This window comes from Drosophila ananassae, chromosome 2L (genome assembly GCF_017639315.1).
Source record: "Drosophila ananassae strain 14024-0371.13 chromosome 2L, ASM1763931v2, whole genome shotgun sequence".
Lineage (NCBI taxonomy): Eukaryota > Metazoa > Arthropoda > Insecta > Diptera > Drosophilidae > Drosophila > Drosophila ananassae.
Window position 1 is genome coordinate 18,687,639 of NC_057927.1, and position 12,795 is coordinate 18,700,433.

At 46.2% G+C, this 12,795-nt stretch overlaps 2 protein-coding genes across 12 annotated transcripts in view; one reads left to right on the forward strand and one right to left on the reverse strand.

Moving 5' to 3' along the window:
* LOC6501423 (transcription factor castor) lies at positions 1 to 4,353 on the forward strand. The gene is made up of 4 exons (XM_001955187.4): positions 1 to 1,196; positions 1,562 to 2,258; positions 2,332 to 2,750; positions 2,817 to 4,353. Exons 1-4 carry the CDS (start codon positions 258 to 260, stop codon positions 3,171 to 3,173), a joined length of 2,412 nt encoding a protein of 803 aa, XP_001955223.1. The 5' UTR covers positions 1 to 257; the 3' UTR covers positions 3,174 to 4,353.
* The window catches only part of LOC6499138 (TBC1 domain family member 4), a 26,684-nt gene continuing 17,718 nt past the window's right edge, over positions 3,830 to 12,795 (reverse strand). For 9 of the 11 annotated variants that reach the window (XM_014910437.3, XM_014910441.3, XM_014910435.3 and 6 more), the window contains 7 exons: positions 9,181 to 9,935; positions 8,899 to 9,096; positions 7,391 to 8,278; positions 7,178 to 7,320; positions 6,519 to 7,111; positions 5,884 to 6,453; positions 3,830 to 5,822 (listed from right to left, as the gene is read on the reverse strand). In XM_014910437.3, the coding sequence (XP_014765923.1) occupies positions 4,803 to 5,822; positions 5,884 to 6,453; positions 6,519 to 7,111; positions 7,178 to 7,320; positions 7,391 to 8,278; positions 8,899 to 9,096; positions 9,181 to 9,935 (4,167 nt within the window). In that variant the 3' untranslated portion in view covers positions 3,830 to 4,802. The remainder of the gene's footprint in view (positions 5,823 to 5,883; positions 6,454 to 6,518; positions 7,112 to 7,177; positions 7,321 to 7,390; positions 8,279 to 8,898; positions 9,097 to 9,180; positions 9,936 to 12,795) is intronic. The other 2 variants (XM_014910438.3, XM_014910439.3) reach the window with 1 other exon arrangement.

The following is a 12,795-nucleotide window of genomic DNA, read 5'->3' on the forward strand; positions in this document are numbered from 1 at the left end:
TTTTGCTATATTAGCCGGAGGTCGCGGAAGAGTTGAATCAGTTTGAGCTGCGCAGCCGAACTTTGAGGATCGCTGAGACGTCGTGCAAGAAAGTCGATCAAAACCGAGATATTCGTGCTGTGCTCTGTGCTAAAAATCTTCAAGAAACTAAATCTTAAAGAATTTCTAATAAAAAAAAATTATAAAAAAGAGATCAAAAAAATCTCCCGATATCCTTGTGCTGTGCAGTGTTCTAAAATTAAAAGTGCTTGATCAAAATGTCCAATCAAATGGAGTTTATTATGCAACTTTATATGATGAACTTGCTGCAACAGCAACAGCAGCAGCAGCAACAACAACAGCAGCAGCAGTTGCAACTGCAACAGCAACAGCAGCTGACTGGATACACTTACACACAGAACGAGGATATCTCGAGCAGCACTTGCATGCAACAACTCCAACACGAACAGCAGCAACAGCAACAGCAAGAGCAACTGCAACAGCAAGAACATCTCAAGACAAGAACGCACAAACGAATTAGCTCGCAAAACACCAACTGTAGTAGTAGCCGTAGTTGTAGTCCCAATAGTAATTTGATTGCTTTTCAAAATCACACACCCGCCACACCTAACAACAACAACACACAGAACCTTGTCGGTCAAATGTTGCTTAACAGCCTGCCGCCGCTGACACAGTTAATGTTGCAGCAACAGCACCAGCAGCAGCAGCAACAGCAACATTTGCTGGCAACATCAAACCTTCTACTAACCCCCAACAATACTCCCAACTCGATGGGCAAGCAGGAGGCACAGTTGCAACATCAGTTGCTCCTGGGCCAATACGCCAGCTCCCTGCAATCGGAACAGTATTCCACAAATAATTTTCTGCAATCCTCCACAGTGACATCAACGCCAATCGAGAAGACAGTGCAACATGCCGCCGCCTCCGAAGCTGAAGCATCACTTGGAGGAGTAGTGGCCTCCACCATGGGGGCGCATGTTGCCGACAATCTTTCGGCGGTCACGGTTAAGTTTGAGCAGGATGATGACGAGGAGGACGAGGACGATGACAAGCCGTTGTCTAGCCTCCACAGCTGCAGCTCCTCGGGCGTGGCAAGCAACAGCACCCACACCAATGCCAGTTCCGAGAAGCTGCTGCTGCTGTCGGGCGTGCAACCGCTGGAGTCAACCACGGATAGTATTGACTCGCCCAGCATGGTAAGGAAAATTATATTCTCTAATCTATATCATATACAAGGGGTGACGATCAATAAGCAATATCATAACATCATAAAATATTTATGCATTTATAATTGCTATAGCTTTCTGATCCAATCTCTGACTTTTTTGTGTTCATATCCCACGCTCTGTTGATGTAATTCGAGTAAAACATTCATGTCAAAATCCGTGATTTGCTTTTGAGAGAATCGACAAAAAAAAAGTTGCAATTCTAATGAAAACAAAACAGCTGCTGTGTCGGTTCCCATTGATCGCTGGAGCCCAGCTGTGGGCACCATGCAGTCTAGAGATGCTTCTCGAGTCTTTCTAACCCTTCCCCTCTTCTCTCTGGCTCTTCTTTACAGTACACGCCCGTGAAGCAGCCGGCGGACTCATCGTACAGCGTCACGCCCGTCGAAAGCGAACCCACCCCCTATACCACTCCCCTGCAACAGTCACAGACTCCAGCCTCCCTTCTCACCCCCCCGTCCAGCGAGCAGAGCAAGAGCCTGGTCAGTCTTTCGGCTGCCAGTAGCCTGGACGCTCTGCTTCAAAACGAGGATAACCTGAAGAACCTGCGCAAAGTGTCCTCCTATCTGGAGTGCGAGAACACCCTTTGCCGACAGGAGAATCTGCGAGAGCACTTCCACTGCCACGAGGAGCCGTGCCAGGGCAAGATCCTGAGCAAGAAAGACGACATTATTCGGCACCTGAAGTGGCATAAGAAGCGCAAGGAGAGCCTTAAGCTGGGCTTCGCCCGATTCTCCTCCGCGGACGACTGTGCTCCGGCCTACGGAGAGGGATGTGCCTACAACTGGAAGCAGACCCACTACCATTGCGTCTATGAGCACTGCCCCAAGGTGTATGTGAGCACCAGTGATGTCCAGATGCATGCCAACTTCCATCGAAAGGATTCCGAGATCGTGAACGAGGGATTCCGGCGGTTCCGGGCGCACGAGAACTGTCGGATCGAGGATTGCCCCTTCTACGGCAAGAAGATATCCCATTATCATTGCTGTCGGGAAGGATGCAATCACACATTCAAAAACAAGGCCGATATGGGTAAGTTTATCCTTGACAAGGACTCTTGGACAATCTTTATTTAATAACCGTTTTATTATCGTTTTCTTTTCAGACAAACACAAAACGTACCACCTGAAAGACCATCAACTGAAGATGGACGGTTTCAAGAAGATCCTGAAGACCGAGGTGTGCCCTTTCGATGCCTGCAAGTTCTCCTCGGTCTGCAACCATATTCACTGCGTCCGTGAAGGATGCGACTACATCCTGCACTCCAGCAGCCAAATGATCAGCCACAAGCGGAAGCACGATCGCCAGGATGGAGAGCAGGCCTACCAGCATTTCAAAACCAGACAGCAGGATACGGAGGAGAGCTCCTTGGATGCCACACCACTACAGCAGCAGCCGATCACCGTGAATGGGGCAGCTCCAGCACAGATTGGTAATTCGGCAACTAACACCTCCACTCCACTCTCCTCCCTGTCCGCCGAGCACTTCCTGTCCAGGAAGCGAGGCAGGCCGCCCAAGAAAATTGTAAGTATACGATTTTTATTTTTATGTTTTAGTTTCTTTACTTAATAATTGGTTTCCTTTTTCCAGCAACTCCCTGCTGATGCCCAACAGCCGGAGGCCAAGCGCCTCAAGGTAGAGGAGGATCAATCCGCCAAGACCCCCGGCTCCGGACTCTATCCCGGCCTGCTACCAACTGCCTCCGCTTCTGTAGTGGATCCCAGTGCCCCAAATTTCCAGCTCACCCACCTGATGGCCCTCTTCCAGCTGCAAAACCCGCTCTTCTACCAGAATCTCTATCCCGGCATGACTCAGAATCCTTCGATGCTGGGAAATCTGGCGGCCCTGGGAGCCGCTTCAGCAGCTGCGGCAGCGGCAGCAGCGGCGGCCAATGGAGTCCCGCAGCCCAAGCCGGAATTTAGTTTTAAGCCAGAGTTTAAGGAGTAGAAAGGATGCATGTCCTTAGGATAGTTTAAAGAAAAAAGACAAACGGACCAAGGACGACTTGTAAATAAGAGCTTAAAGCAGGATCTGTACAGTAGTAGGAATAGGTTTTTGGAACAAGATCGGGAGCAGGACATGTCATCCTTTCCTCCACAAAAGCCAACTCATCCACACTTTGAAAGCTTTTAAGGTTAGTCCCTCAAAGTGTTGCTGAATTGGCTTTTCTTCCAATTTAATTAATATTCTCTTCGAGTGCCACGTTAATTTTTGAAATTTGCAGCCATTTTAAATAAAAAAAGATAAAGTCTTGAATTTTAGTTTGACTAATACTGTGATGTTTTTTTATTAGGCTTTGAACTTGCAACTGATAGTAGAATTTGTAGGACTTGCAGGACTTGGGAGATTTCTGTTAAAAATAGCCAGTAAGCACCAAATGATGTGTGATATACTAATAAAAGAATACAAATTGTTTTTGCATTTTAAACTAAGTAAGCTTTAAATTAAAAACCTAGAAACTGAGTTACTTACCTGAATAAATTCTAAGACTTGTCATGACTAAGCATACGAAATGAGTTTTAATCAGCTTATGGATTTAGATAAAGCTTTATATTGTAGTAGCTTTATATTATAGTAGTTAAGAATTAAATATACGACTATGCTTTGATTAAATAATTGTTGACTTTATTACTGTTTTCATTAATTAATGATTTTAATCATATTCTAACACAAATCAGCTACACAAATTCCGGACGCCCCATGGAAGCAGTCCGACTAAGCAATACATAAGTACTTAACACAGAAGCAACTTTTCCTTTTTTTCTTCGCTTGTAATATCCATATATCATAATAATATATATACATATATGTATATCTGTATATATGTAAACAATCAATACAATCCAAGTACCATAATGACAATGAAATAGATTTGTGAGCTTTCTGTATCCTATTCGAGAACAATGTACAAGCAAATGTCATCGGAATCGTTTTATACATTTGGTGTTTGATTTTAGTTTACATTGCAAAGTAAAACCCTGGGAGAAATGTACAAATATAATTAAATTAAGTGTAATGTTAAGAACTAATCCACTAGAACTAAAGAAACACGAAAATCAACAAGTAAGCTACCAAGTAAATTCGTTACACATTAACTCAATAGTAAAAGGGGCTGACTAAAAACAATCTACAGACTCATCAATGCTTCGTTTGATTCGGGTTTTATATTCCTTTTTTTTTGTGATTTTTATAGTTTTTTTTTTTTTGAATGCTGCCTAAGGATATAAGCTTTGATTTGTAATACAAATTTTGTATGCGGTAGCCAAATGTATAAAATCTTGAAAAAGCACTATCCAATTACATTCTATAAGCATTTTTTGTATACTTGTATAGTATTTGTATTTTCCTTTCTTTGTCGGGGGATCAGTTTATAACGATTGCGTAACTTTCGGAGCAATATATGTATATGGCAACATTTTGTGCGAGCACACAATTTGAAAACAAATTAGTTCGAGTTTGTATCTTATAGTTCTTGGGGTTTGTATATAAGTATCTAAGCGGCAATAAAGGAGGAGTAGCGTTCAACTTTCATTCGCGATAGAAGCCGCGCAGCAATTTGCCGATAAATCAAAACCGTTAGCTGCGACCTGTGGCCGTGGGCGGTGCCAGCTCGACGGGCACGGGAGCCACGCCCACCGTGGACTCCGTACTGGACTGGTGCTGGACACCGCCCAGGTTGATGGCCCTCATGTGGTGCACCGGCCTGATCGACTTGAGCTGCGTGGTGCCCTTGAATCGCACGTTGACATCGCCTCCCACCATGCTCAGCGGATGCATGGCCTGCGGCTCCTCGTTGTCCTCCCGTGGCATGGCTGCCGTGACTGTGGTCGGCGGTACTTGCTCCATGTGGGCTGGGGATGGAGCTGTGGTGATCGCTACTCCATAGCTCTGACGCTGGGCCAAGGGCGACAAGGCCTGGGGAGTCGTCCGGTAGCCCATTCGACTGAAGATACTGCCGCCGCTGCTGTTGCTCGCGGTGCTCGGTGGGCTGAGAGGGGTGCCCACGCCCGAGTCGACCTCCAGCGGGCTCTTGATATTGGCCACAAACTTGTCCACGTGCTCGGGTAGCTTCAGTTCGTCCAGCTTCGTTTGCATGACGGTCCTGGCACTGGCATTGTCCAACAGGCGATTGGGTCGCGAGGGCGGCGTCGGGGACACGGACTCATTAGCATTGGAGGACTGTCCGTTGAGGCGGTTCTGTTGGAGCTGCTGCTGTTGTTGTCGGAGCTGCTCAAAAAAAGGTGTCTTCTCCTTCTTCTGCTTTTGTGGCGAACCATGTTCGTCTCTTTCGGTCAGCTCTTCGAGCACCTTGAGTGGAAACCCCAAGTGACTGTTGACGGAAATGGATTTGCCAATTTTGCGCTCGGCGAAGATGGGTTTGCGCCTCTGCCGCTCCAGGTCGTCCAGTTGCTGGAGCATACGTCTCACCTCATTGGGCAGCTCCAGATCGGGATTGTGCTCCACCAGCTGGCCAATGTAGCGTCCCAGGGTCTGGATGGTAAGCTCCAAGGACTGAACCTGCGACTGCAGCGTGGTAATCTGCGCCTGTTGCGAGGACCTAGTGGTCTCCAGCTGAGCAATCGAGGATTGAGCAAACTGTGGATATAAAAAAGTCAATATATTTATTTTTAAATTCCCTGAAATCTTAGAAACCTACCTGCAATTGCTGCTCCAGATGCTGGTTTTGGGTCTTCTCCCTGTTCAGCATTTCCAGATGATGGTTCGTGGTAGTGATCTCCTCCTGCAGCACATTGTACTCTACGTTGTACTCGGCCAGCTGCTTGCCAATGTCCATGGTGAAGACCAGCTTCATGATCTGTTCCATGCAATGCGGCTCCATTTTGGGCACCACGGTCTTCAGATAGTCCATGATTTCCTCAAAGTTATCCTTGGCCAGCAGTTGATCCTTGTGCACGGAGAGCAGGGCGATGGCGAACTTGAAGATGACGTCGGAGGACTCCAGGAAGAGCAGGTCAAAGACGCGCGCCACGAAACCCAGCGGGAACTGGGAACTGAAGACGGTGAGAATCCAGGGAGCCGCGTACAAGGTGGGCGAAACATCATTCTGGTCGAGCCAAACATACAGATCCGGCAGGTGGTCCTTTACCAGGCGGGAGAGCTGGTAAAGCTGCAGCTGGAACTTCTTCATGTCGGGTAGGTATTTGGTACGCATGTTCCGGCGGAACATAAGATGCTTAAGCAGCTGGAAGGCGTTGGCCTCGTCGCACTAAAAATACATCAAATGGATTATATTAAATCTATATTTTAATACAAATTATTTTCCAATCTCACATGCAAAAGTAGAACGCCGCAGATGAAGCCCAATCCCTGACAGTAGCCCAACTCTGGGTCAAGTATCGAGTAGGCCTTCAACAGATTAAAGAGCGACAGCTGTCCCAGACCCAGGGGATCCTTGTAGAACTGGTGATTGGGAAACGTCCTGCCCAGATCAATGAAAATGGCGTGCTGGTGTTCGGTGAGATGCTTCAGCAGCGTATGGTACGGTGTATTGAAGTTGGGGAACTTCTTGGTGTCCACTGGAGCCGTGTTCATGGAATGCTGCTCGGCCAGGAAGGTCCAGACATCGCCGCGCTTTGATCGGGGCACTCCGGTGCGTATGGCATGGCCCAGGACCTTGGGATCCTTTTTATTGCCAATCTGTGTGGAGTTGCGCTCGATAATCTGCTCCCAGCGCTCTATCAATTGCTTGTCGCAGGGCACTATCTCCTCGTAGTCCAGCTTAATGCGTTTCAGCTCGTTCTCGTTCTGGCGAGCCTGCAACATGGCGTTCTCCGTCTCCATACGATTCAACATGATGGTCTGCCGGATGGCAGTGCGCCAGAGTTCTCTCAACTCGGCGGCATCTCGCTTGCCACGCTTGGGAGCTGAACAAATAATTATATACAATTAATTTTAATAAAAATAGTAAGTTGAATACAAGTGTAACTTACGCTTTCTCATGGGAGACAAGAACTCGGTGGGCGCTTCGCTATCTAAGCCCTTAGAAGGAGTCACCACGCTGTTAAGTATGGCCTGACGCCAGGATCCCTGGTGGGTTTCCGCCTCCTTGGGACTATTACCCACCTTGATGAATCTGATAATAATTGAGAAAAGAATAAGTTATTTGTATAATGACATGACTTATCTAAAATAAGATTACTTACATATCCATCATGGGGCTTTTGAGCTGCTCCGCTGTGGGCTTGCTGCTGGGACTCGCTCCCACGGTGTTTGATCTGGATCGGAATCCCTCTGGTGGAGTCTCCGCGCCCAGGGGCTCGGCCGAACCCTCCCGTATCTCGCGCAAATTGTGCGGCGGCACAGCAATATCGTCCTTGGATGGCTTCCGCTTCAAGAGGTTGTCGAAGGAGTTGGTGAGCGATCGCTTGGCTTTCATGAAGATGGTGCTGCCGCCGAGGTACTGGTTGAGGAACTCGGATCGGTTCTCGGCAGTGTCATGGACGTGGCGCTGCTGCCGGGACTCGCAGTGTGCCCGCAGTAGCATCATGAGGAACTGGTTCTGCTCGGCCACCGGGGAGTTGGTCTTCTCGGAGCCGCAGAACTTGGCCCATACGATCTCCTGCTCATCGTCGCTTAATGTCTCGATGCGGCGCAGTATCAGGGCCTGGGTCTTCTTCTCAGAAAGTCCCTCGACGTCCGTGCAGAGTTTGTGGTACCAGAGCATCGGGCAATGTTCGCAGCTGAAGATCTGGGTCTCCTGTTTCTTCTTCTGTTCCGCGCACGTGTCAAAGGCCTGAGCGATGGCGGCCACAATGTCGTCGCACACGTGCTCCGACTGGCACTTGAACACATAGCCGATGTAGCCGTCATTGTTCAGCTCCCGGCAGATGATTCCGAAGTGATCCAGCGACTTCTGGCCGTGCACACAGCTGGCTACGTCCTTGAAGTCCTTGTAGAGCAACACCTGCTTGCGGTCCGGCGAGATCAGGCGGAGATCACAGCGACCCACCAGGAACACCATCGTCCGGTTCTGCTCCACATACGGCGGAATGCAGCCCTGCGAGGCGGAGCGGTCCCGCTGCTTGGGTATACTAAAAAAACATGGGTTAATATCGATAGAACTGGTTCGATCTTAACGACTTATAACTTGGGTGTGCCATGCGACTAAGAGGGGTAGTCAATGGGTGAAGGGTTAAGCGAAAAAAAACCCAAGAAAATACAAAAATGGGTTGCAAAAAACTGGCAAAGTAAAGCAAAACAATTTTCCAATATCTTTGCTTTTCGCAGACCCTCGGATCAAAACAATTATTTATATATAGAAGCAGAAGTAATTAAATCAACAAGCCAGACTTTAAATGTTGTTTGTTTTTTTAAGTGATCTTTTTTTATAGAGAACAGTACTTAAGTTGATATTTAAGTCATTATATTTTATTGTGGATTAAGATGCAATTTTAAACTACTTTTTGTTAGTCATCTCATAGAAATAAGTCGGTTAAGATTTTAGAGACCGATTAAATTAAAGGAAAAGTATAAAAAACAAAATATTAAAGTCTCTGCTGTAAAAATTTAATTATCTTTTGCCTCCTTTTGCCTGTCAAGATCCCAGAGGCGAATCAAAAGCCACGGAAACTTTCTCAAAAGAAAAACCAATAACGAAAACGAAAGGAAACTATTCATGCGACGAATTGCTGGGCCGGCTGGTGGCACTTACTTTTCCAGCGCATAATTGGGATGCAACTGACTGGGGCCAGCGGATGAGGAGGCGGCGGCGGAAGTGCCACTCCCACTCCCATTCACACAGCTCTCAGAGGCCACGCCCTGATCCCTGGGCGGCGTGGGCTGTTTGTTAACAATAACATTGGACGCCTCCTGTTGGCTTTCAGATGACGATGGCTCAGAGCCGTCAAAGCTTTGGGATTTAACGGAGCAGAGATGGAAAAGTTGTTGGTCGAAATGTCAGGGGGAAAAGGCACTCGAACGACTGTATACTTACTTCTCCTTGTGACCCAACTCGATCTGGCTCTGACCCCGCAGTAGGTGACGCTTTTCCGGCGACCGATTTTCCTTGTTATTCTCCTCCAGAGGACGCGGAGCAGCCCCCTCTTCGGCGCCGGTCAACTGCAGCTGGACTTGGGGTTTGGCCTGGCTTTGGGTATCCTGACTCTGTTGCTCCTGGTCCTCTTCGTCCTCCTCCTTGAGGTCCTGGCTCTTCAGAGTACTTCCTGCCGATGGCTTCGCCTCGATGCCCACTCCTCCCTCGCTGCTCAGCGACATTTTGCGGTTCTGGAGAAGACGCAGCCGCTGGGCGTCGTACGCCTTGAACTTGGGCAGCGCATCGTCGATGAAGGTGTTGGGCACCCGCTTCTGGGAGACCCGGATCTTGCCCACATACATCACCTCGAAGAAGTGCGTGTGGTTCGGCGAGATATCCGCCAGGAGGGAGAGATTGCTCTGGGCCGAGGTGGATGTGGGTATGTTAACCGTGCCCGAGGAGTTGCTCAGTCCGTGGGTGTAGGACTTGGAGGCCTTCATCTTGGAACTCACGGGATTGGGACTGGTATCGTGCTGGGCACTCCTCATGGCCTCGCTCATCTTCAGATTGGTGGCGGGCGTGGCATGAATGCCATTTAGTGCTCCGTTCGAGGAGGAGCTATGCCCGCCACCGCCGATCAAGGTCTGCGGGATGCTGCCCACGGAGCCGCCGAGTGTGTGGGCTGGATCTCGCATCTGATGCATCAGCTCGGCCATCTGCAAAGGGATTTATGGAAAAAACCAACTGGTGAGACACTCATTTTTTATCCGTCTGGAGCAATCAAAGGAAACGTGCAGTCAGTACAAGAGCAAAAGTCATGACCCCCGTGAATTTGATGGATGACTCTCAATGTCCTTCGACTTTCCGCCATTCCCCGCCATTCAATTCCGCTTTCCGTCTAGCTGCCATCGTCGCAGTTTACCACTTTGCGTTTACGACTCTTGAGTTTATGACAATTTTTGTGGTCTCGACACTTAAGGGGGTCCGGGAGATATTACCCCGAAAGTTTGGGCCAAACTTTGCCGGACATCCATCTCATAATTTCTGCTGGGACAATTTCGTGACTGGGATAATGCAGCTTGACTGCGGAATGGTTATATTCTTGAGAAGTTTATAACAAAGCCCATGAAATAATATTAGCTAACCCCAAAGGATCCAGGATAAAGTCATTTTTATGTCGAATCATATACATTTTTTAAGATAATTCTTGTTTTTCTCTTTTATTGAATACTATAAAGTATACTTTTTTAATTATAATTTTAAATATGTTTCTAAGAAAGAAAAGTTCTTGGGAAATGAGTAAGAAATCTTGAAGTCAAGGGGTATATGTATATTTTATTATATATTATTTAACCAGCTTGGCCAAATAAACAATGCTTTCACAATTTTGGAAGATGATTTATTACAATTATCATCAATAAAAATTGTCATATATGGGTCACATGCCTGGAAACCCATCAGAACTAGAGATACAACTCTTTTGTGATTCACCCAGATCATGCAGACATAGTGTCTGACCAGATCGAAAGACTTGGACACCGTCGAGATGCATCATATGCATCAGCTGCATCCGGCGTGATGCTGGCGATGATGAGGCAGCGAAACTCAGAGAATCCGTAATCTCTCATTCTCTTTGTAAAGATATATTGGGGAGAATCGTAATGCCCCTTGTCCCATTTAGACCGCATTGAAAGACTGCCAGAAATGATTTTGGCAGTGCCAGCCAAGTTAAAAGTCCAATGTCATCGCGCTCTCAGTGCCTGCAGCTAGCTGCCATCCGTCAGATGCGTCCCGTATATGTGTATCTTGTAGATACATTAGTATGGCCACAACTAATTGCCATTTATCAGCAATTTTAAGGCACAAATTCTCCCGCAGCAAGAGACCCCCAGCACACAAATAAACAAATGAAAAAGTTATCTCCCTAAATTGATTTAAATTTTTCGGTCTTATTTTGGGATTCGATTCTCCTCTTTTCGATGATCAGTCGGTTGCCGAGTGATCGTGACGTCACCATCGCAGCTAGTTGACCAAAAGATATAGGACTTATTTTTGTATTTTATCTATATTTTGATTTGGATTTGTGCGGCACGAGTGTTGTGCGAAAGCGTCTGCCAATATATATGTTGCTCTATTTTTTATTATTGTTGTCAGGCACAGAAACAAAACAAGAAATATATATATAAAATCACCCCAACATTAACCTTAAAAAATAAATAATAAAAAAACAAAACTGTTTCGCAGGAATTCAATACAACGTCACGTTCGCCGAGCGAATTTCACTTGATGACTTTGTCTTTTTCCTTAACTTTTTACGTGTTTGCACTATTGTTCCCAGACGATAGCCGTTCTGGCATAACTTTTTTATAACAATGTGCATATTTAATGCCGCATCAACGGAGCTTAATCTGCCCGATCCGGGCCAGAACGATACAACCTTAACCAGCCGCAATGACAACAAAGTCAAATTACATGCGATTTAAGAGCGATTTGCACGCGTCTATAATCGCCCTGGGTTTTTATGAAGTTTTCAAGTCCTCTCTTACTGATTTGCAATGCAAATGCCTAAAAAAATGTCATGTAAACTGCATAAATATTTATCTATTTTAAATAAAATGTAAATTTTATATTCCATAGACAGATCCTTATACCCTTTTTTTAACAATCAAATAGTATTAAATTTTTATCTAAAAAGTAAGAATTGTGGCTTCGATTTTAGGATTTGAATCATATTTAGAATTTTCATTCACGTCAAAAAAAAAACCTGCATTACTAGCCATAAATCAAAGTTTCCCTCGTATAACGACGATACTGGCTTTGCAAATTTTGTGGCATGTCTGAACTACAATGTTTAATGTTTGTGTCAGCAGTTTTTATGTCATATTTTTGTGCCTCTAGTCTGGGGTTCGGTGTCTGCTGTTATCGCAGCTCGTTTGCCGTTTTATGGCTTTTTATGCAATTCGAAATTGCAATGTGTAATGCTGCCCAGAGAGCGTCTGCTGAATAGCAAAGACCAGGCCGGATTCCGGGACTGGCATTTTAAAGAGCCAGCCGTAACAGCTGCTCCCTACCGTCGGGGGTTTGTTGAACTCTATCTGCCCCATAACTACATACACCATGCCATGTCCCCAATAGATTCTTCGATTTAACGGCAATTGTTGGCATTGTCATAATTTTGTCTTGGTAAACATCGAACGTCGTACTTGTTTACATTCGATTTAGAGCCGCTTTAAGGTCAAGACTATGGCAACGCATTTCCCTGCCAATTTGCGACGCTGCCGGGTTCGATCCGGTCCGGTTCCGGCCCATTTGAGCAAACAGCGTTTTGTTTATTATTATGTGTTTATCATCAACTAGCCCCGAATATGATGTTAGTCCTGCACTAATTCGAATTATGACTTAAATATGCATGGGCCATTTCAATATTGGCTAGTCAGTGGGTCGGGTCGATTAAATTTAATACCAGCCATGTAGCTTTTAGATTAAATTACAGTTTTTTATAATTCCACTTAGAGTTGTCTGTTAATCGGGGATGCATTATTGCCCGGCAATTTGTGACCGGTTCCTCAAAGCATC